The sequence below is a fragment of the Syngnathus typhle genome, linkage group LG6 (assembly GCF_033458585.1).
Source record: "Syngnathus typhle isolate RoL2023-S1 ecotype Sweden linkage group LG6, RoL_Styp_1.0, whole genome shotgun sequence".
In the NCBI taxonomy this organism is placed as follows: Eukaryota; Metazoa; Chordata; class Actinopteri; order Syngnathiformes; family Syngnathidae; genus Syngnathus; species Syngnathus typhle.
The window spans coordinates 8,656,182-8,680,197 of NC_083743.1; the positions used below are offsets into that span (position 1 = coordinate 8,656,182).

Sequence of the window (24,016 nt, forward strand, 5' to 3'; positions counted from 1 at the left end):
ACGATGGATCGAGTGAAAAGCTCCATGCAGCAAGTACCCAACGCCATCCCGAAAGTGATTCGACGCACCGGAGGAGCTAACAGTCTGGAGCTGGAGAGGGAAAACTTTGAGAGAGGGCAGGTGTGTACTGACAACACATTTTCTCGCCAGTGTGTTAATTTGCATTGTATACTGGGTATGGACGGTTGCAAAACAAATGTGTTTAAAATTAGGGAGAACCTACATGACCTCATATTTTTTTATACTGCACATTTCGCAGACTTTCTGTGCTAATCATGTCGGTCCGGTGTTCAGTGTCAGTCACTGTGTGTGATCAGCAGATACCAGTGAGTGTCCACAACAAAAGAGCTGTTCAAATGTAGGTCAGTGGCCTTTCGAATTCAGATAATTGTACTGTTTAGCCTACCAGCTGGATACAAACCATGGAGGAGCTTTGCAAATGACTTTCCACCCTCACTACACTAGGATCTATGCCAAGTCAGACCTGCATTATCATAAGTGCAATGAATGAACATGTTCTGTTTGGACAAAAATGCATAGGAAAAATAAAGGTCTGACTTGATCACGCACGCTCCCAATGAATATGCAGGCTGCTGTTGTGTTGTGGATCCTGCTGTTTCCTGCCTGGTGTGTCCCCCGACTCGTTCCCACAGACCAAGCATAGTTCGGGGGGTGGGGTTAAGTAGGTCAAATGAATCAAGGCAGCCAAACTGCTGTGATAAGTGCTGTTCCGATTATAGACAGTATTTGAGACAACAGCTATCTGGTTTGCCTGTCCATAGTGTGTGTCATGCAATTTGACCCACGACACCACCTGCACACTTTGTCTCAGGCAAGACAGCAGCAGCACGGATTAGAAGGATTGTATGTTCCAAGCCATGCATGGTCACTAGGTCACTGTCAGGCTCCTACGTAGCATCCTATGGAACATTGCATTTCTACTACTTATGTTAACGGTCACTGGTGACGTGCATTTTATCCCAGCAACTTTGGGTAAGAGGCAGGGTGCATTTTGCACTGACCTATGGGCAATTTTTAGTCTTGATGCTTCTTTTTCTGCTGTCTGAGGAGACCAGTGCAAGCAAGAGGAGAACATACAAGGATGCATGATAGGGCAGTCTTTCCTTAACCTTTAGATTGGACCGTGCCATCCTTGTATTCTTGGAGTACTACACGTGGAGCATCACAATTGATCGAATTTGAATCGTATTGGCAGCCATGATTAAATTAACTCGGCGATATTTACATTGCAAATGCGGGCTCTGCTGCATATCTAATCAAGTAATCAAGCTGACCACTAGGGGGAGAACTCACGATGAAGGCTTCATTAAGCTGCCTAAAAACCAAGCAAACTCACCCCGCCCTAATCCTAACGATATTGATAAAAGATTTTGGCTATATTATTTTGGCCGTAATCTTGCAGCACCGTATACTGTACATGTTTTTTTTTTTTTTTTGCCTCTTGGTTGATTTTACACTGTTGAGTTGAAGCAAGCGATGGCGGGAATCAACCAATCCGCTTTTTATTTGGCAGAGGATCAACAAGAGATAATCCATCTGATCTGTTTTGTTCTAAAGCCACCTAAATCTGTTGTGTAGTCGATTTCACCGCTTTTGTTGCAAATCAAATAAATCTCTTGTATGGTTTAGATCTCTTCCTTTCCTGCGATTAAGTACAATCAGTGGAAGTATAGCGTTTGTAAGAAACCTATCAGGAGTTTCGTAAAAGAAACACATGTACAAAATTACAAGATATGTCAAAGTGGTTTACATAACTATTGTCTGACAAAGAGAGTCAGTGGCATTAGGACTGTAGTTGAGATGATTTGAGACACAATGGCAAACAGTAGCTGCTTGTGTCCACCAGTTTAAAACTGTTGACCATTGTTAGTCTAGTGCAAGCCCACACAGGGATTGGCACTGTCATGGCTGCTCAGTCCAGCTCCTTGTTAATCATTTCTATTTCCTTTTCGACTTGGTTGGAGTAAAGATGCCAGCAAATGTTTTGTCACACTGTTATTAATTGGCCAATATTATGTTACTTAAATGCAATTTTATGAACTTGTGCACCAGCCTACGCTCTACTAAACGATAATGTTAATGTTTTTTTTCTCCCCAGACATCTTTTTATGTTCTGTGTGTATGTTTGGGGGTCCTCTATTGTTTGTAAGTATAGGCACATGTGTTGTAACTGCTTTGTTTGTTGTTTATGTTGGAGATGTTTCGTCACCCCTCGATTGCAAAACGGCTCCGTAAGCAATTTTTTATTTGGGCACTTGTGTAGCTAGTAATCTTTGGATACATGAACCATAATTAAAGTTTGTGGAAGGCATCTGGCGCATGAGTTCCGCCGCCGCTGGAGTTTGCAGTGTGAACCGTTGGCTACCATCACATTGTGTGTTGCAAAATAAAGGCCTTAATATTACTACCTGCCAGCTAAGGATGGGTTATTATGGGGAAAGAAATGAGGGGGAAATTGGCCAGTGTACACGTGTCATTAATCCAAAGACAATTTTTCATACTGTATACACTGAATTTACAGTATGTGCAGAGAAAATTTTTGACACGTTTATTAATAAATGTCTTCTCCTTGTTTACTACCTGTAAATCAAAATACAATAAGGTTACAGATGGATAACCGTGTACCCTCAGAAAGCAAGCGTGAAAGAACAAGACCTAAATGTACTGAGACAGCAGAAACAGCAGGCAGTGATGGTGGCCTCATTGCACTGACTGGACACAGAATAGAAGTGGTGAACAGTGGACGATCACTTTGTGCAACAAAGTGCACCAATGGGTCCCTGCTGACTGTAACAATGACTTTGCCTTTCTAATTGTTTGTACATACTATTGTTTTATTTTTCTTCTTGTGTTAAATTTCTTCTGTGGACATTGGACTGGTACCTTTTGCTGATGTACCCCAATCATATTATGTAATATTTATTATTTGATGTCACTGTTGTTGGACTTTGCTTCAGAGCTGATAGGAAGCGATAAATGAGAGAAGGAAGCTCGCTGTGTAGGAGTACACAGTGTTTATAAAAGGTCTGCACACCGCCGCACAAATCTCGTGTTGAAAAGGAGTCCGTAAACCTTTCCTACAATTTAAAGTGTGCCTCTGATTAACCCCGATTAAAGTTTAGTTGTTCTAGTATGGTTTTTCTGATGTTGTTACAGTCGTATGATCCAGCACAAGTGAGGCTCTGAAATGTATTTTAAACAATCATTATGTGGAAATTCGAGATTTTGGTATAGGACCAGGCTAATGTGGAGTTTAAAAAATGTGTTGTGTTGGTCAAAGTGAAATTATAACCTGAATCAAAAGCTAGAGGGCATACAAAGAGTGTTCACTTTTTCAAGGTTGAGGATCTCAGAGAATCCAGATGGGGGCATCAGTTACCTAAAGTTGCTCGAATGCGATGAATTGAGTTTTTGTTCCTGAAGCTTGCTTGCTATTTATTCTACACAAACAACAATCCAACAGCCAGACAGAAATGACATACCTGCTAACATTCCCGTTACAAACCTCATACTTTTCCTTGTAAAACATTCCAAAATGCTCACAGATGGCTGTTCACATGCAGAAATGATATTGTGTACTCAGAAGTCTTTAGAGGTCACATTTTTGGAAGGATTAAAAGATTTTGGATATATTCCAGGGACAGTTTCTAGAGTAACAGGTAAGCAGGAGAAAGCAAATTAAATGCATTCCTCATTTTCCGGAAGATTGTTTTGGAAAGCAAAAATAGTACGCCCGTCAAACCCCCCTACCCCGCCCCCTATCTTTACAGGACCCCTGGTGGGCCCCGGAACCCAGTTTGAGAACCTCCGGTTTCAAGCCATCCTAGTCTGCAGCCTCCCGTGCAGCTATTGTCTCAAATAGAAGCGGGCTGTTTGCAAAATAAAGCGAACACGAGAGTCTTTATAGGCACATGTTGGCGGGCGGGATGTAAAATGTGCGCTCGTCCTCGCTGCTCGAGTCCCGGACACTTCAGTTTCTCCGTGGTCGCATGCTGCTTGGAGCTCGCTTGGAGAAAGAGAGAGAGCAGGGACGCCGAATGAATAAAGGAAGGAAGTGGGGACAGGGAAGCAGTTTAATACCAAATCGGGACACATGTTGAGCTAACGTCGCGCTCCTCCACCTCCCCCCTTCTTCTCCCAAACACGTTCGTTGCCTCCCAGCTTCTCGCGTTTGGATCAAGCCAGCGGATCTTCGGGCCGCCGCTGTCGGGAAGAGAAAGGACCATGGATCTTAGTAAAATTGTAAGTGCTCAATGGTAGATGGATTTAAATGACATTAGAGACCGCTATACAACGGCGTTGTTTTTAGGTGGAGGTAGGCTGGCGTGTAACAAGTCGTAGAAGGTGTTTCTCTTTGCAAGTAGGGGCTTGTTGTCAACATGCAGCTAAATGAGAAGTTTTGCGATTTGCATGCATGAGCTTTTCAAAGAAAAGGGACCCACTTCCTCAATTAAACGCAAGAAGCATCGATCGTTACCGTCACAGCACCGCAGAGCATCCCTGTGTTATAAACATGAGGTTTTGCTGCTTGATGTTTTGCTTCTGTGGGTCTGTTTTCGGGTAGAAGAATAAAATCCACTTTAAGTGTCCAGCTTGTGGTGTGAGGGGAAAGTAAGGAACTGACAGACTACTGCAGCAAATGGTTAAAAAAACAACAACAGTCATCTCCAAACAAGTTCTAACTTGCAAGAAAGCGAATCTCGAAGCAATATGCGTGCGTTCTATTCTACTACGACACACACAACAGATCAATGCCAGTGTTTTACTTCCATTCTCACAGCAGAAATAGTCCTATTAAGCAGTTCAATTCTTGAGTTTTCTATAGTAGTTCAAAATAAATTATTTTTAAGGCAATGCAATTTAAGACAAAGAACAGTGAGTGTATAAAAAAATGACGCAAGTGCAGTGTAATTTGAAAGGGGGTGTAGTACAGACATCTAAAAAACAAAAATGCATGACTTGTGGCAGTAAATGATGGAGACAAGCGGGCCGTGTTCTGAATACACTGGAGCAGGTGCATTAAGAAACAAGAGCAGCCTTTCATTGGAAACATGGATGGGATGTGCACTTGTAGGAGTGGGGGAGGATGGGAGGTGAACGAACACCTACAACACACCTTCTTTATTCCACTCAGAGGGAGGGCTCGTGTGTGAGCAGATGGTATGAGGTCAAATGTACATAAAGTATCACGATGACTATACCAACACCAAAATGCACGTTTTGTCGACTAAGTCTTTAGTGACAAGATAAGGTGAAGTGTACACAACATCTGCTGTGATAGCAATTGATGTTATTGTGAAAGAGTTTAATCACTAATGCAATTCTCACAGCTGACTGTTCCTTGTGGTTATCTTTATTTTGGTTGTTGAGCTTGTCTAGATTTGGTATGGAATGAAAACAAGTCCAACAAATACGTTGCCAGTGTTCATAATTCCCATAATGTTGATTGCGGTGGGTTTGCCACAGGGAGCATCTCGCTGTCTGTGGGAACCAGGTAGCCCACAGGGACCACCTGAGTAGCTCGTAGGCATATTCTATAAATAGCTCATCAGTGATGGGACATTGTGCTTCAGCACGCCAATGTTCTTCTCGGCCTGTCTCGTGCATTGTGAGCAAGCGTGTTGCCATGGTGAAGCAGCCACAAGTTGTCCTGCAATATTCTCTTGCCTTTTCTCATACATTCAATCAAGCAAACGCTGCAGCATGTCACTGTCGATGTCCCGGTTGATTCCAGAAGCCCACTCGAAAGGGGAAAACTCATAGTTTGGGTTTGAAATGTATCTTCTGTGATGCTAGTCCTGGAACTTTTCTGAAACATCGCCAACTTACTGTAGTGTATTGCACATATGTGACATTTGAGTTTGTTCAAATGTTCTTTTGGATTGACCAAATTTAGTGGCGAACTATCATGTGGGAACTATGAAAAAAAATCATAAATGCTGTTGATGTTGTGACTGACGTACCACGGCCTGTTGGGAGTTTTCTTCCCTAAACAAACTCAGCTGGTGACTCCCCGCATCACTAATCCAAAACGGCATACTCACAGAAGATCTAATTCATTGCAGGTTTTATCGATGCTACGTGATGTCTTTTCCACTTGTTGGGTGGTTGTTGGTCACAACATAATTCCAATCATTTCCTGCGGGGGGGGACACACCCACGCAGGGAGTCTGTGATGGATGGCCGCACGTGATTGGTGGTGGGGGTGCATTGACAAAGTGGCCTGAGCAGCTTCATTGAGCTGCACAGATGTTCTTTTTTTACGATGTGTCCACATGACATCAACAGTCCTCCCACAAGTAAAGCTTTCGAGCCTAGGCTTCACCCGAGGCTGCAGAAAGACATCCCATTAGGAGGGGGGGCTCATAAACATGCCGCAGGGGTGTCTAAGAGTTTAATTATGCTCAAGTCCGGCCGTCTGCACCGTTTATCTATCTTTAACTCGCCTCTACTTGTCTTCCATGCGTGTTGCCAACATTTGGGGTTCTTTAAATATGGCACAGTGCCATATGTTTTCATGCCTTTTTTATTAGGCTCTTAAGGGGCGAGACTTGAATTACATGATTTACAGTGGGCTCAGTGTGGGTAATTCCCGTCAGACTTCATACGTTAGCTAAAATGACCTTATGATTAGGTCTAAATCAACATGGAAAGTTTCCAAAGTGGTGATGTCGGTTTTGTGTCGAACGGTATTGCAGCCTTTCCTGTTTGTAATGACTTGTGTGAGTTTTTGCAAGATCTATTCATTTGGGTTAAGTACTCCAAAGCCGACTGTTTTCCACTACCTTCCTCTCGTCAGTGCCAACCTTTCAAGAGGTGCAGAGTGACGTTGTAGGAGAACGGATGTTTGTGGCGGATGCAACAAGTAAAATGGTCCTTAGACAAGCAGCACAGGGGTCTCTTGTTCAGAGGACTGACTTTACCATGGAGTGGAGTTGCATTTAGGAATGCATCATAGCCCCACATTGATTTTTTTGCGTCATTTTTCCCCCCCTGAAAAGAACCTATAGTTGCTGTCTGATTATGTTGTGTGTGTTTGAGAATTGGAATGTATTTTGATACGAGTGGCATGTTGCAGCAGGAAGATGGGTGTGTTATGTTTAAAAAAGAATGACTAATTGTAAGCCAGCCAACCTAATTTAGCTGTGGTCTAATTTGAGCCCACTCGACAGGAGAGACAGAATCGTTCATGTTGTTGACCGGAGAGCATTTTTAAACCAATCTTTATATTTTGCTATTCCTGTTAGCCCCTTGTCTGTAATGATGAGCTTAATGTAAACCTACCTGGAGCGTCTGCAAGCAACGTAATGATGACGAGGGATAGAAGGAATAAAGTGTTTAACTCTGGTGAACCTGCCACTGTCTGGGGGGATTTAACAGGATTTTTAGCTTGAGAAGTGGAGCAGTGTATTTTTCAGCTGAAGTTGGCCAGGAAATGGGCAGTGCTGGGTGTGTCAAGACAGGAAGCATGACAGAGCACTTTTAGAACCACTATTTGTTTGTTAAAAGACCTAAAACAGCTGATTGGAAAAAGTGAGAAATGGTGTCATTCATTTACGTTTAGTTAGTTTAGTGAGTTTAGTGAGTTTTGAAAGGGATGACTTTTGCCAATGTTGCTTCTAATGTGCAACATTTTTGAAATCTGTAAAAATGTCTCATTTAATTACAATGTTAGGTATTTTTCTTGACCGTCAACCAGTTCCAGACTTCCTTAATCACAAAGTTCTAAATGTAGTATTTCCAAATTTCCCTTTTTATTTAATCAAATTTGCCACTGTCGTTAAAGTTATATGGTCTTTGGATACAATATCAACTGAAAATATTCAAGTGAGCTGTTGTTTTTCCACAATCATCAGTACTGGAGGGCATTCATTCCCCATGGTTTGAATTAGAACTCTCAACTGCACAAGAAAATGAGTCCCTTTGAGGCAAAGAAGAGACTTTTAAACATAATAACCGCACTTAACTATCTTTCCACTTATCTATACCTGGAAGACAATTTTCCATATCAGTCAGAAGGTCAGGGCCAGAGTGAGAGTCATTTTCAACCCTGGAGTTTCCCACTTCCCAATGTTTTCATAACAATTAGATTATTTGTCTATTGGTCTAAAGTCCCTCCAAGAATTTTCATATTATTGTATATTTGATCAAAAATCTAAATTCCAGTTGAATGTGCCTTAAAGATCTGACACTAACTTTACGATTATCCCACATAATCACAGACTGAATCCACAAGATCCTTTTTTTCATCCCATGCCCCTGAAAATCCTTGAACCTTTTCACAATTCTAGAAAATATTCTGTGGTGTTCATATGACTACTGAGTTGTTTCATTCAGTGGGCAGTTGATACTTCCTCCCAGTAGCAATATAGCTAGCCTACCATCAGCATATCAATGGCTTTCTTTTTTATGTTTAATCAGTCCTGCAAGGACCAAGTTAACATGGCCTAAACAGTTGCTTTTACAACTGTGGCTGAAATAAAATGTTATGATAAAATGTGATGGTCATCTAGAAAGTCATTGGTGTATCAAGTTTTTCAAATGGGTAAGGATAAAAATAGAGGCACACTGGGAGTCTTAAAAAAAAAAAAAAAGATGAAGTCATTAACAAGGGTAAGTCCCCTTTTTTAAAATCATCAAAAACCACAACTCGCCTGTAAATATTTTTTATCTTTGTATTTTTTCCTCTCTGCTTGAATTTAGCAGTCAGAACATCAGTTGCAATGTGAGGAGCTAATTGACTATTGATGCCAGTCAGCCTCCTCAGCCAATTCAAGGAGTCCTGGGCAGCTGCCTTTCTCTTTCAACCCAAAGTACAAAGTGTCTCTGTGGACTAACTGGGTCATCGTTTTTTTCTGGGAAGTAGTTGCAGTGGGATACCATGAGGTTTTAAATGGAGGTGAAAATTCATCCAAAAGTTTAACTTGTGCAAAACACATGAGAGCTCACATAATAAGATATTTCTGTCCAAGCCGATGGTACAGTGGGACTGAGCTTGGTGCTCCTCTTGTGATCTTTACTTCCTCTCCTGACTGCTTGCATACTAGCACAAAGCAGCTTCAGGACATCTGTGGGATGCGAGATTATGAAAGCTCCCTCCCGTGCTCTCCTGACCCCAGCTGCCATACAATAATTAAATATAAATTCAAGGAATGCCATTTGTGATTTATGTTCTCAACTTGACATTCTACATTGTCTATTAAAATCTCATGCTTAGCCATCATAAGAGTGATTAAGCTCCTCTCCTATTTTGTGCAATCTTGCAACAGTACCTTCCTCTGTAACAGCTTACCATCAAAGATTTTCTTTTTGCAGACCAGGAAATTGCATAAAGGTATCCAGTAAAGCATCGTAAACCACAGGAGCACACAGGAACAAATAGTTTCCCCCCCCCTACTTCCAAATCAACAACCACAGAATTATGTGTGGGCACGAGGTGCTTCTCAACGTAGAATGCATATCGACAGAGTTTACTTCAGGTCGTTTTGATAAGCCTCCCCTACAGGTATTTAGGGTTTATATCTCATTTTAGTGGTGACTTTACAGTAGATTCAGGTAAACGGACTCATACCGTTTGCTGTCAGGCTACCATAATCATGGAATGCAGAGAAGAACTCAGTCGGGCATCTCGGCTGCTGCCTTGAATCCCAACTCGACAGAAAATAGGTCAATCAAACTTCACTGACTCTCAATCTCTGGGCAGCTTGAAAGAGAAAAGACACTTTTGTGAAAGATTAAGATGTCAAATGAAACGCATGAACGTTTTTGAGAATGTATATTTTTGGCTGACTTTACATTTCCTCTTCCTCACAGGCAGTCAGCATCAACAAGGCCATCAACACACAGGAGGTTGCTGTCAAAGAGAAGCATGCCAGGAATATCCTCATATTTTGTCTTCACACAAATGTGTGTGTGTGAAGTTGTGATTCCCATGTGACAGTGTTCTCCAGTTGAGGTTATGTTAGTGTAAGATCAAAACAACAAATTGAGGCTAGCCTCATCTGTGCTGAAGCTAATTTAATCCTGGGGGATTTAAAATAGAAGACGAGACAGTCTGTGCAGTTCTGTATTTCATTGATAGTAATATAGAGCAGCATGAGCTTGAAATGAAAGTTCTTGGATTCTTGCCTGGAACTATATTGTACTCAACTTTGTACATTGAATCAATGATTTACAAAGCCATGTTCCACTGAACCATTGTTACGGTTAGCGGGTTTGTCCGAATTTGGCTAAATTATCATGAGTCAAAGTAGTTGCGGCTGTTAGATTTGGGAGACATTTTTTTGCATTATTCACAATCATATGAAGCTGCTGGTCCTTGACTGTGTCACCTTGCATTTTGGGGACTCATCATGAGAAAGGAGCCTACACTTTCTGGGCAGCGGTCAACCGGCTTCCTCTCTCCAGCAATGCAGTCCTTTGCTGGAAGTTCTGCCATGTTTTTCACAAGCTACTACGAGACGGACATCCAAATGTACGTAAAGACGGCATCGCTTTCTACCACTCCATTTCCCACTATGTATTTAACTCTAAATGCCTGTAATTTCTTCAAATTTGAAGTGATCACTCTTTTTGTGTGTACTGAAAATTTTCTCTCTCTCCTGTGTTGCTGTTTCCACTGTTTTAGGTGATAAAAGACTCTATGAGGAATAAGGCTGATTTGACAGATATGAGCAGGATGTGGGTAAGGAAGCACACTCGACTGTCGGTTGACATCAGAGCATGCCACTGCTGTTGACTGAAATGAGAATTAAGTCTTGACCAAACAATATGTGGTGTTGTTAATGTGAACATGGTGTCTACGTCTTTTGAGGTCTTCTTTTCATTTCAAATAGTTCAAATCTTTTATATTCTTTTATTGGGGTTGCAAGATAAAACAGTGGGAAAAAAATGGATGATGATGGAATGGGACCTTTAAAATGTAAATCACGTCTGAAACCAAAAATACATATGATACTTTTGGAATACCGACACTTCCTGAGTTGTGACCAAAAGAGCAACATGTGTGAAAATGTTGAAGTGGAACGGAAGTTGCCTGCAGGGGTGTAATTCACTTGACTTTTCCAAACATCTAATTAACTGTGTAGTATCCACAGTACTACTTTAGCTGCCAAGTGACAGACTTGTATGTGTCCGCACTCCCCATCACTCATGCAGACTCATCCTCTGGCTTATCTGGAGTACACTCTCCGTTGAGTTGCTATAACCTTGTTTAGGAATTTTCCCATCACATTTTGGGAAATTCGAATCGTAAATTTAATCAACTGGTGAAGTAAGAAGTTCTTGTACAGTATTTCAACTTTGCCCCCATTCTTGGAGCAAAGATATGCTCTTACATATGAGAAGCAACTGAACCAGCTCCAGTTAACTCATCCTATTTGAATTCCACGGTTTTAGTTCTGCTCCACCAGAGGAAGTTGCTCACATTTTGAATCTTAATTAGACAGCGCCACAGGCCAATGTGTCATCTCAGATTTCCCCGTGTTCTTTAATCAGCCAGCTTACTGGCCAGAGTCGGGAGATACGGTTTCTACCTTTCACCATGTCTCCAAATGTTGATCTCCCTTTGTGATTCAGTCTCTTGTGCTTCCAGGGTCACCTGAGTGAAGGCTACGGGAAGCTCTGCAGCATCTACCTCAAACTGCTCATCACCAAAATGGAGTTCCACATTAAAGTGAGTTGGAATGGCCTATAAAACCCAATGAGACTCTCGTCACTCATTATCTATGCCTGAAGTCTGTTTTTATTGCCATCGTCCCTCCGTGGGGGCAGTGGGTCCTCAGAACATTCCGGCTGTGATACTAATGGCTTCTCAAGGATCTATAAATGAAGCTTCCTTTAATGGGACAACTGAGGCGAGTCGTAGAAACAGGAAATCGTGAATATTGCCTGATTGTCTCTCTTTTTTAATGCTAGCAATGTAACGAGGTAGAGGAGCAGGTTTTCGGCAGGAGTGCAAACCTCACAATTATTGTGATTCAGTCACGTGTCATTCAGATAGACCGTGGTGTGCCACGCGTGTTATTTGAGCTTGCACCTTCTATATGGTTTCTCTTTCAGAATCCTCGGTTCCCTGGCAACCTGCAGATGTCAAACAGACAACTTGAAGAGGCGGGAGAAAATGATGTCAACAACTTGTAAGTAAGGCAAGCTGCCACATCATTTACAAGATGGATCCCGAAAGATGATCTTTTGGAAGAGTCAAACGTAAAAACAATTAAACAGAGGTGAAAAAAAAAGAATACCTTTTGAATACCAATTCATCAATTTGTTGCTAGGGCTGGATGTTATTGCAGAAAACACAATATAAGTATTTCATATCAACAAAAACGAATTTAAGGATTTTATTTTAAAATATGATAATAAACCTTAAAGAGATGTTAAAACAATGAAGAAGTCCAATTAACTGGTCCATTTTAATATTAAATAAACATATTTTTAAATATAATGTGCGTCATATGTCTAGGTGAATCATAATGTATGTATTTCATGGTAGTCGTTTTTTTTTTTTTTTTTTTTTACTTATTCCACCAAAACATTTTTTATCTAAAATACGTAAAATAGAACAACTCGATTTCAACCAAGTGTGTACGTATGTCGTACCTTAATTTCTCACACAAGGAGCAAAAACAGAAGCTTTCAATTTCACTCAAGTTGTGTGATGTTCGTTTCTCTTTGTGTGCCCCCCACAGCTTTCAATTAACTGTGGAGATGTTTGATTACCTCGAGTGTGAACTCAACCTCTTCCTTGGAGGTAAGATCTTTTGGACTAACGAGAGAGTCTGCTGTGAACACGCATTCATTCGGGCACAAAGTTCCAACTTGGGCAGACAGGAGGATTGCGCGATAAAGTTCTAATGCTGTCCAAAAATAGATACTTTTACCATCAGAGCCGTGATGCGTCTGATTGAGTGGCTGCAGACTGTTATTGTCGTTGGGGTGACTCATCATAGGTGTCTTACAGTTATATGGACATACTGTAGCTAAAAATAGGCTGCAGGGATGTGATGTGTCCCGAGAGGAATTGCTGGCAAAGCTGCTCTCCTCTACTCCTAAATGAATTGAAGGAAATTACATTCTCGTTTCTTTTTATCATGGCCTTCAGTCTGCATCCTGTGCATAGTATTTTCACACAATTCACTTTTAGTTGAGGCTTTTAGAGAGGAGTTTCTCATTTTCCCCTCATGTGTCTGATCGCTAATGGATGATTTATCAAGGCATAAACATAGGCCTTCATTTAGGTTCACATTACGGATTAACTGTGGAAAAAGAGTAATGTTAATGTTCACTACGACACAACAACAGCTTTGTGACCGTTTTCATGTTTAATTCTTGCCGCTCCATTTTTAGTTTGAGAGTGTAGCTCATGTCTCCCGTCTCAGTTCTGACCTATTTCCACAATGTTTCATCATTCAAGGTTTAAGAGGCGAGTTCAATTTGTGTTTTTGTACAAAAAAAAATATAATAATACTGAATGCTTTTGAATCAGTGAGGAAACCACATCACTGCCAGGTTCTCAGAATTTGGCTTCACGGATAATGGGTAGGAGAGCTTTAATGATTGAGGGCGAGCGAGGGAAGAGAAACAATCGTTTTAGGATTGAGATTACAGCCGCCTTTCTTTTAGACTATATTCCTAACCTTTTTATGGCGTCAGGACTTTGGAATAAATCAAACCAAACAAGGGGACCTCTTCAGCTTTGCGTTTACATTTACAAGGGTGTAACTAAAACCAGCGAGCGGTAATTGTAAAGCTGAGATATGTCGTAGCATCTGTCCAAGCTACTAAACAATATTGTTTGTGTCTTTGTGTTTCTCTATCCCAGTATTCAGCTCGCTAGATATGTCTCGGTCAGTTTCAGTGACTGCTGCAGGCCAATGTCGTCTGGCTCCGCTCATTCAAGTCATCTTGGACTCCAGCCACCTATACGATTACACAGTCAAGCTGCTGTTTAAACTGCACTCATGTGAGTAACACGTAACTCTGCCGTTTACTCAATTTGTCATTCACTTATCCTTGTAGTATTAATTTAATACCATACTTTAGTATATTCAATTACAGTCTTGGTCGTTTAAAACATTGATTCATGTTGAGTGCATGTAAAGTTGGTGAGGATGTGTTAACTGATTTGTGTGTGTGTGTATTATTATTATTTTTTTTGTATGCAGGCCTTCCAGCAGACACTCTCCAAGGCCACCGAGATCGCTTTCAGGAACAGTTTAAGAAGTATGTACGCGCAATGGTGCCCAAACCAAAACCTTGTCGGTCAAACACATAAGTAACCACTGAGCACGTTGCTCAAATTTCATTCTCACACACTTTGATTTTTGTCTTATTGCAGGTTAAAGAGTCTGTTTTATCGCTCCAGTAACTTGCAGTACTTCAAGCGGTTGATTCAGATTCCACAGTTGCCTGAGGTGATGATTGACATGACACAAATGTCCACATTAACTGTATGGAGAAAAGTATTTGAAAATTATCAGCCATTATCAGACGACAGTAGAGTGAAATGTTCCTTTGTATTTTGTCCTAAATGGGTTTGATCAGGTTGAGGTTAGGGTTCAGTTAATTCTTTTTAACATAAATGTCCTACAAGCATAGCTTTACGAACCTTGCATTTTGCACTGGCCACAGCCATGCTCAACTAGAAAAAGACTGTTCTAATATTAGCAATATAATATTTCAAAACTGAGTCAGAGGGAGCTATTCCAACTCGGATTGATTAATAAATAAAAAGGTCTGTCCAAAATGTCTTAAACGCGTCCATCTTTTAGCCGTCTGAATTGATGGTAGTTTCAGGTTCCCAAGGAGTATGTTCTTTTTGCTCTGTATGTTGAAAAGCTTATTCTGCTAAGGTAGCCACATGGCCATGGAAAGTCGAATATGCCTATGAAACATGCTTCATGCTAGACATTTTTTCTTTTTGTTGACATAAATAAGCAAAACATTTTCAAATGAATGAAATATTTTCTCTCAGAATCCTCCAAACTTCCTGCGTGCATCTGCGCTGTCAGAGCACATCAGCCCCGTGGTTGTAATCCCCGCCGAGTCGTCTTCTCCAGAGTCGGAACATATGGTGGAAACCGACGACCTGGTGGACACAGACCTCCCCGTCCTTCCGGTAAAAAGTGGAAAAATGTCTAAATAGAATTTACAACTAGGCAATGAACCAACAACAATGAGTGCTGAAGTCATGAATCACTTTTTGTACCCGATTCAGAGCTCTGGATGTTTTCAGAATAATTTTTGTAAATTAAGCACTTTGGATCTTCCCTTTTTATATCTTGTGGCTTTGACTGCTTAGGCTCCAGTGGAGACAAAATTTGATGATCTCTTTGGCACCTCTGCTGCAATTGACCCCTTCAACTTCAACAATCAGAATGGAATGCGCAAGGATGATAAGTACGCCTTGAAGACATTGTATATAAACTTTTGGGAAATAAAATTTACCTTGGTCAACTACTCTAGTTGCGTACAGTAATTTTAGTGCTAAAATATACTGCAACTATCATTCCTTTAATTTTAAAATGTACTTTCTTTTAACCCAAAAGATTTTAAGTGTTTCATTTTTTTTTTTTATAATTGCTATTATTATTAAAAATGCATAACTTTAACCTGAATTCAACAGTAGTTGCCAGTAGCACAGGATAAGATAAAAATATTTGTCTCAACACTAACTCATTACAGATGACGGGAGCTCTTTTATACATTGATTTAATTGATGATAATTACATTCTCAATTTAAAAACCAAATTTAATGGTAGAAAGAAATATTGTTGGTGCTTTTGATTTACAAGCGTTGTCTTTATCCGCTAGAGACCGACTGATTGAACAGCTGACAAGGGAGATCCAGGCCCTTAAGGATGAGTTGGAAGCATTCCGATTGGAGGTAAAAAGGAATACACTCCTCCCCAATCCATAATTTAATCCTAAATGTATATTTGCTCATAATTTCCTTGATAAAGCAACTGTAATTTCAACCACCACCACAATTTCTCCATCTGCCAGAGTGGACGCTTATGTCAGGCTTTGAGGGGCCGTGTCAATGAGCTGGAGGCAGAGCTAGCAGAGCAGAGTCACCTCAGGCTACAGGCAGCAGGGGAGAGCGAGTTCCTGAAAGCGGAGCTTGATGACCTGAGGAGGGTCAGGCAAGACACAGAGAAAGAGCAGCGGAGTCTGACCGAGATAGAAAGTAAGGACTAATATATCAGGGTTTTTATTTTATCACCTGATACATACACATACATACATACATACATACAGCTGAAGATGTCAAAGAATGTTTCTAAATAATGAACACAGTATTGTAACAGCTGTGAGAATAATAGATTAAGGTTCATAAAGATAAGTGGCTAATGTAACTAGTATTCCCACACATTCCTTACTGTATCCTTGGTTACTGTGTAGAAAAAGCTCAAGCTAATGAGCAACGCTACACCAAGCTGAAGGAGAAGTACACCGAGTTGGTACAAGGTCATGCTGAATTGCTGAGGAAGGTGAGAAAAACATCTTTGTTCGTATTGAAAATTCCTTTTCATTGTCACCGTGAGTTTTTGTTTGTTTGTGAGTGCAGAATGCAGAGGTGACCCGGCAGATGACGGTGGCTCGGGTAGCGCAGGATGAAATAGATGCAGTGAGGAAAGAGATGCAGGACAAGGTGAAGGCCGCTCAAGATTTTGCAGACAGACAGGTGGGTCACCTTAATTTTGCTTTTTTTTTTAAAAAAATGTTAATAGATTTTTTTTTTTTTTTTTTAAATCATGCTCATAAATTGGCTTGTGTAATATTTTCAGCAGAGATTTCCAACCACTGTACTGTAGCGCACTCATGTATTGTTAAAATTAATATGGTGTGCCACGCAGTGTCATCTAATTGGCCAAGTTTGAAAATTATAATTGAATAGCTGTGTCATGTAAAATATATGCCTTGGCTCATCATAGGCGGGGGAAACATTGATCTAAAAAAAATGTGACATTTCATTAACCCAGGAACGAGCGCAGCGGGAGCACGTTGGAGAGTTGCGGAGAGAGCTGGAGTCCAGCAGGGCCGAGCTGGATTCCCTCAAGATCACCATGGGCTCCTCACAACAGGTCTGTGGTTATTCATTGTAAAAGCAAAATCAACCTGCTGTCCTTTAAACCCTTTGTCAGAATCGTTCAAAGCAACACGCATGCTGACCCAAAGATTTGTGTCTATATAAAAAGAAAGAAAAAAAAGATAAGATATGATTCATTTGCTTTTACGTTGTGTTTAGTTCACGTCCTCCTAAAATATGAACAAGTTCATGAACCTTTCTTTTTTGTACTCATTCAGTTGGAATGCTGGTTGTATATTTTCAATATTCTTGATAATTAAAAGTAATTTGCTCTCAATAAGAATGCGCTGGAATTATGATGCTATATCGTCAAAAAGTCATAGTTTGTTGAAAATATAACGTCCATAATTTTTTTCTTCCTGTGACGACAGCCCTCCTTTGGGACCTTCTGTGTCACAGCTCTCAATGTTAGACCCCAATACCAATTTACGTCATTTCTAAAATCAGACCATTTACTCATTCTGTAAGTCACTTCTATATTTTTAGTGAGCTCATTCCACAGAGTTGCAAACACGTTCACAAGCCCCTTAAGACACATAACATAACGAAACTTCACTCTGTTGTCATAGTTTGTTCTGCCAAGTTTCACAACCACAATTTCCCACTCAACCGCAACGCAGTGCTCTTTGGGGACTATGTGCCTAGCCACAAACGATAAAAAAGCAGTGGTGTTATAATCTATGTTTACAACTGGAGGTCACTTGAGTCATTAAGTCCAACATTCCCACAGCCTCACATTGTCCTGGTCAAGACTTCCCATCAAATCGTGTTGTTTCGCGATTGTTCTTATGTGCTGTAACACATCGTTTATTTTTCATTGTTTTGCAGTCCAATGAGGTGCTTGGCACTCAACTAGCTGCAATGGAATCTCAGAAAGCAGTACTCGTTGAGTCATTGTCCAAAGTGGAGACGGAGCTTGCCGTTCAAGGGCAGGAGCTTGAGCGTCTACAAAGTTCATTGGCCAGTGAAAGGGAAACTGGTGTGAAGACAGCCGAAGCTCTGCAAAATCAACTTAATGACAAGGTCAAATGCTTGTTTTAAAACATGTTTTGAATTTCATTGTCGTTTGCATCTGCTCGAAGTATAGAGGTTGAAAATCAGAAATCAATAAATAAATTGGAGAGGCCATATCATATCGCCCAGCCTAAATGACGGGAACACGGGTGTTTGTGTGCCTATAGGAGAGCAGGGAGCAGGCGTTAGAGAGCCAACTAGTAGCGGCCCGCTGGTCCAGTCTGCAGGGGGCTGTTGAAGAAGCAGAGAAGATCATCCAAGACTCACTGGCCCAGATGGATGACCCAGCCCACATCAGCTGCACTAGCTCAGCAGGTTGCTGCGGGGTTCTTATTAGTGTGACAGTGTGTCTGTCAGTTAAGTAATGTCCAATGATGCCGACCTCTGCAGACTACCTGGCATCCAGATGTCAAGCATCCTTAGACTGTGTGGAGCAGCTCCATCCTGCCAGAGACGCCTTTCTAGCCGATGACACAGGTAAGCAGCTCGTTAATATTGACTATTGTCTTGCATAGCATACTTCCGGTGTGCCAAGCCCGTGAGGAAGTGAGATCAATTCTCTTTTGTTCTTTTGCTATTACACAGGTGTCTCTCAGTTGCTAAAAGTGGTGACTCAATGTGGCCACCTAGTGGGCGACACCATTGTTCAGGGCAGTGCCACCTCTCACATGGTGCCTGTGGAGCAGGCTGATGGTAAAATGTTTGATTTATTCTACCTCTTATGCCTCATGCATATGAGCCACAGCTCACCTCCTTGTGTTTTTGTAGCCATTTTTATAAAATGATAACCAGGATTTTGGTTGTCTTATGTGCATTCTGTCACAGTTCTTTCAGTAAGTGTGAAGGCATGTGGTGCTGAGGCGCTGCTTTTGTTGGGCTGCATGAAAAAGAAGGAAGACATAACAAAAGCAAACAACTGCAAGCTAAAGGAGGCACTCCAGTCCATATTGGCCTCCGCAGAGGTTGGTACTGTTCTTAATGTTGTCCTTGTGTGCGAGTGACCAATGGCCGCAATAATGAAAACTTATGATGTCTTTAATCCTGAATTCAGAAACTGCGTCCTCGGGGTCTGGAACTGCAGCAGGGAGAGCTGGGAGATCTAGTGGAGCAAGAAATGGCAGCCACATCTGCAGCTGTGGAATCAGCTGCTGCAAGGATAGAGGTGTGGATGTGTGAAAACAAGCATGCACTTCTTTACAATGAGAACCGATAATCACCAGTTTCACTTTGCAGTCATACTAGCTTGAAAGTTCTCCCCTGTGTCCCCCTATAGGATATGCTCAACAAGTCTCGAGCGGTTGACACAGGCATCAAGATGGAGGTCAATGAGAGGTAATTAAGTAAAACCTCTATAGTGATTTATATAATATTTCTTAAGAATAATAACACTGCAAATGACTAGTGACCAGTCCAATGTGAATATTGCCTTTTGTGTATCCTGTGGCCTCCTTTCAGGATCTTAGCTTCGTGTACGGAATTGATGACAGCCATCAAGGCACTTGTTCTGTCCTCCAAAGATCTGCAAAGGGACATTGTGGAGAGTGGCAGGGTACGTTTGGATTTTATTTTGTACAAGTTTGAATATTATAGCTTACAGGTAAGAGAAACCCCAGAATGTACATTTTAAATGAACTAGACCATTGATGATAATTTTCTAAAAAAGATTTAAGATGCCTTTTCATTCATGTAAATAAGAATTGGAGTTTTCCTCTTTGTCCACCAGGGCGCAGCATCCACTAAAGAATTTTATGCCAAGAATTCCCGTTGGACCGAGGGCCTGATTTCTGCTTCCAAAGCGGTTGGATGGGGTGCCACTGTCATGGTGTAAGTAGTATCTGACTTTCTAATTAAATGACTTTTCAATAGGTGAATGAAGGTCTGATCTCAACAGGAACAAAGCAAGTGAACACGATCTCTTGTGTAACATTGTAACCACCACTCCCGCTCCTGTTAACGTTTGAATTATTCATCGGAAGACTAGAAATGAAATCCACTGTGTTGTGTCATCTCAGGGATGCGGCTGATCTTGTGGTCCAGGGAAAAGGGAAGTTTGAGGAGTTGATGGTGTGTTCCCGTGAAATTGCAGCCAGCACAGCCCAACTTGTTGCTGCTTCAAAGGCGAGTCCCAAGTGCATCCACCCATCATCTGAACCGTTTCATTCTCACAAGGGTCACGGGTGTGCTGGAGCCTATCCATGCCATCTTTGGGCAGCGCAGTCAAATGTTATTTCTCGTTTCATAATCATGGGAGGAAGGGATTCAAAATCTGCTCCGTGCTTGTGTTGTCCCCAGGTTAAAGCGGACAAAGACAGTACCAACTTGCACCGCCTGCAGCATGCATCCCGAGGCGTCACCCAGGCAACTGCCGCTGTTGTGGCCTCCACCAAGTCTGGGCAGTCCCAAATTGAAGACAAAGGTAAGCACATTTCAGCATCTTGGGTTTTTTAGCAATATTGTCAGTCTAACCTTAAGTAGTGTATCATTTTATTTTTGGTACCGCTTACAAACAATTGATTTTTTTTCTTTGCCTCTGATCGCTTCACAGATACGATGGATTTCTCGAGTATGACTCTCACACAGATCAAGCGACAAGAGATGGACGCCCAGGTTGGCAGCAACATGCACACACCAAGCAAAAGTCAAACGATAAGCAGACCTGTTTAGGAATGTGCTCATTGTTCCACATTTGACACTTCATTGTTTTTCATCCACCAGGAAGTTGAACTTAAAGCTAGACAAATAGCACAAGCAAGTGTGTCTGTGGCTGCCTTTCCCCCCTACAGTGAAAGGAAAACTGAAATGGGTGGACCTTTGTCACATACGCACAAGCGCCCACAAACATTAAATAGTGAGCTGCTATTGGCAGAGTGCTTTAAGCCTATTTACACTACCTTAGCTTGAGTAAATAAGATCCTAAAACACATTGAGCCACTAATCAGTGTTCTCTTTTTATCAGCTTTTTTGGGTGAGCGTTTTTACATGCCGATAAACTCCAAACAACCAAAATTGTAATGCAAAGAAATGAAAATAGATAAATAGATGGATGGATAGATTATTTGTTAGCAACTCACAAGCCATAAGAGCTGTGAGACCTAAACAGTAACGCTGTCATCCAAAACAAAAAGACTCCTTTGTTCACTCTTTGTCACTGCCCAGAACGTAATTTCCTCTCGATGACTCGTAAAAATAACCCTTTCAGAATTGTTGGTTTTCCACTGTTTTCAAAGGGAAACTTTGTGACAAGGCTGTGTCTGTCCTCCCCCTGCGTGCGTGCGTGCGTGCGTGCGTGCGTGTTTGTACAGGTTCTGGTGTTGGAGCTGGAGACACGTCTGCAGAAGGAGCGCGAGCGTCTCGGGGAGCTGAGGAAGAAACACTATGAGCTAGCAGGGGTAGCGGAGGGCTGGGGGGGCGATGAGGAGGGTGAGGGCAAAACACTAATACATTGTGGAACCTTTAAGCAAGTGTTTCTCAATGTTTTTTTTTTTTTTGGTCCAAGGTATATTAGGTAACCATTTACATTTTTTTTGTTGCTGTTCTGAAGTTGAATTGCACATCCACTACAGTAGGTGGCAGTGGCGCGCTCATTGTCAGTGTGCACAGTATACAAATTGTAAACGGCTATTCAGAAGATTAATATTTTCGTTTTTTTGCATTTTAGTTTAGGTTTTTTTTCCTATTATTATTATGGCAATAACCAAGGAGTACGAACAATTTTGTCCAAGTGTGACCCTTGTTATTTGTTGCAGTTAAATAATTTTGTTGAGGTCAACACTTTAGAGATGTTTTTGTTGGAACTCCAAATTGTAGAAGAGACTTTTAACCTTGCTGTTTTCTCCCCCTGCAGGTTAAGGTTGACCCCGCCCTTCGTCTGGAAGAAACTTGTATTTATACACTCTTCTCCATCTCTGTCTGGCTAGTTTTCTCGCTCTTGTTTGTTTGTTAATCAAGCCAAATGAAACGGTGCTTGCTCTCACATCCATGTCTGGAGTCTTCCGCGCAGACGGCGGGCGGCAAGGGCTCAGCCACAAGGAACGACGCTCGACTGGAAGGACCACCCGAATTCACAGCATCACGCCTCCTCTTCAAAGAGAGTGTATGTACGTATAGAGCAGTCTATCACTTATTTATTATCTGTGCTCCATGCTTCAAATTAGTAACGAGCAAAACTCAACTGAGGAGTTGCATTCAAGAACTGATGAACGCTCTCGAAACGGCAACGACTAGAGACCCAAGCCCACAAATTACGTCAGTGGAACAAAGAGGACTAAAAGAAGCCTCTCGTAATCGAGTGTGCTTACAAGCCGCAGAAGTTCCGTGTGATGGATGTCTCAAATTGTTAGGTCCATAGCGCCTCACTGGACTCCCTGCCTTTTTGTCACATTTGTAACAAACCGGACTGTTCAATCATGCTGAACTGCCATCTTATCTTGTTTTTTTAATAGTCATAGAAAACTGCTCCAAACTGCCGTGGGGGGGTGGGAAGCTCACAACTCTTATTCTATCTAAACCATAAGAGATCAAAAGTAGCATTATGCACACAAAAAATGATTAATGGGCAGTTTGCAGTTTGAGTAACTGCAGGAAGAAGGGATATGTCTAGCTAAAAAAAAAAAAAGCAACAATACATTAGGCTCTGCTGCCATAATTGTCTTGCAACTCTGCAGACATTCATTTCGTAAACAGATATTTATGTTTTTATAAAGCTGTATCTTATTAAAGAATCTGAGTAATTTTTTGACAAACTACAGCTTCAACAACACTCAATGATTAATCTGTTTTAATAGTGAAACATCATCCAACTAGTATGCCCCCCCCCCCCCTGAAGTCTTCACTACCTGTTGCCCTTTATAAATATTTTCAAAGTTCAGGTTAACTAGTCAGAGTGCTTCCTGCCAGGATGCCACACCACAGCGTGTGACCTAAGCCTCCCGCAGACCACGTAGCTCTGTGTAATTGTCAACTCACACACACCTCCAACTGCATCAATATTTGTCTTTCACTGAGTCAGCCTTCATCTCATCTGAATAGAGGGACTGAAAAGCGGTGCAGGCCTAAACCAATAGGTGTCATCTTTTTGTCATTTAACACGGAGCCTCGTGACCATGTTGCGAAATGGATGAGCTTTGTGTGTCTTAAACATAATTGGGTCACTGAAAGGGGCTATTTAAATAGACGATCAAACAGTGTTTGCCGATGATTCTTCAACAACTGCATGGAGCAGATGATGTAGTTTTTAGAAAAAGTTAGTTTTAAATAAGACAAGGCAAAGTAATGATTAGGCAAGTGTTACTGCAGTGTTGTGATTAATACTTGCTTCAGTTGTGGACATCTGTCACACCACACACACTTGTTGACAGTAAATCAAAGAGGGAATACGTTGCGAATGATATGGAGATGAACTGAAACGCACCTTGTGTAATGAATGAGTGTATTTTTTTTTTTTTCTGTCAAAATATTCTTTATTAACCTGTCTCGGGTCCGACGTCGTACCAGCTCAGCCAGCCTTTCAAACTGCCTCACATTGTAGTTAAAGAAACTACTCACTCACATAGCGACATTGACATGAGTCTTTGTATCGTGTACTAAATCTATGTTGGTGGGTTTGCTTTTATTTTATTTTTCAGTTTTTAAAAATAAATATTTCAACTTGTTAATACAATTGAGGGTGCGTGTGGTTTTTAGTCGAAGTCTGCATTGCGATGACTGTTTTTTTGAAATAACAAGTTCAATAGGTACACAAGTGCCTGTTGTGTTCATGTCTAATTCAAAGCCAAATTCTAATGCACCTTTATTGATTTTTTTGTTTTGTTTTAAGGGTGCTGTTAGTTTCCCACTAAAAGCATCGACTCATTTTTAAGTGCTCGTTTCGTTTTAAACTCAAGATCC

General features: G+C 41.3%; 1 protein-coding gene and 1 long non-coding RNA gene across 2 annotated transcripts; one reads left to right on the forward strand and one right to left on the reverse strand.

Moving 5' to 3' along the window:
* On the forward strand, positions 1 to 23,789 carry hip1 (huntingtin interacting protein 1). Its single transcript, XM_061281990.1, has 31 exons — positions 1 to 120; positions 9,835 to 9,898; positions 10,353 to 10,495; positions 10,649 to 10,705; positions 11,615 to 11,695; positions 12,082 to 12,158; positions 12,714 to 12,775; positions 13,847 to 13,987; positions 14,190 to 14,247; positions 14,363 to 14,438; positions 14,999 to 15,142; positions 15,326 to 15,423; positions 15,838 to 15,910; positions 16,030 to 16,213; positions 16,429 to 16,517; positions 16,595 to 16,711; positions 17,010 to 17,111; positions 17,945 to 18,139; positions 18,298 to 18,445; positions 18,521 to 18,607; positions 18,716 to 18,823; positions 18,956 to 19,092; positions 19,182 to 19,292; positions 19,404 to 19,462; positions 19,586 to 19,679; positions 19,854 to 19,954; positions 20,143 to 20,248; positions 20,423 to 20,546; positions 20,676 to 20,737; positions 21,433 to 21,550; positions 21,975 to 23,789. Exons 1-31 carry the CDS (start codon positions 4 to 6, stop codon positions 21,977 to 21,979), a joined length of 3,138 nt encoding a protein of 1,045 aa, XP_061137974.1. The 5' UTR covers positions 1 to 3; the 3' UTR covers positions 21,980 to 23,789.
* On the reverse strand, positions 4,077 to 6,985 carry LOC133156182 (uncharacterized). Its single transcript, XR_009714802.1, has 2 exons — positions 4,499 to 6,985; positions 4,077 to 4,224 (listed from the first exon to the last, which is right to left on the reverse strand). It is a non-coding gene; the product is annotated as an uncharacterized LOC133156182 (long non-coding RNA).
* Positions 23,790 to 24,016: the final 227 nt, after the last annotated feature.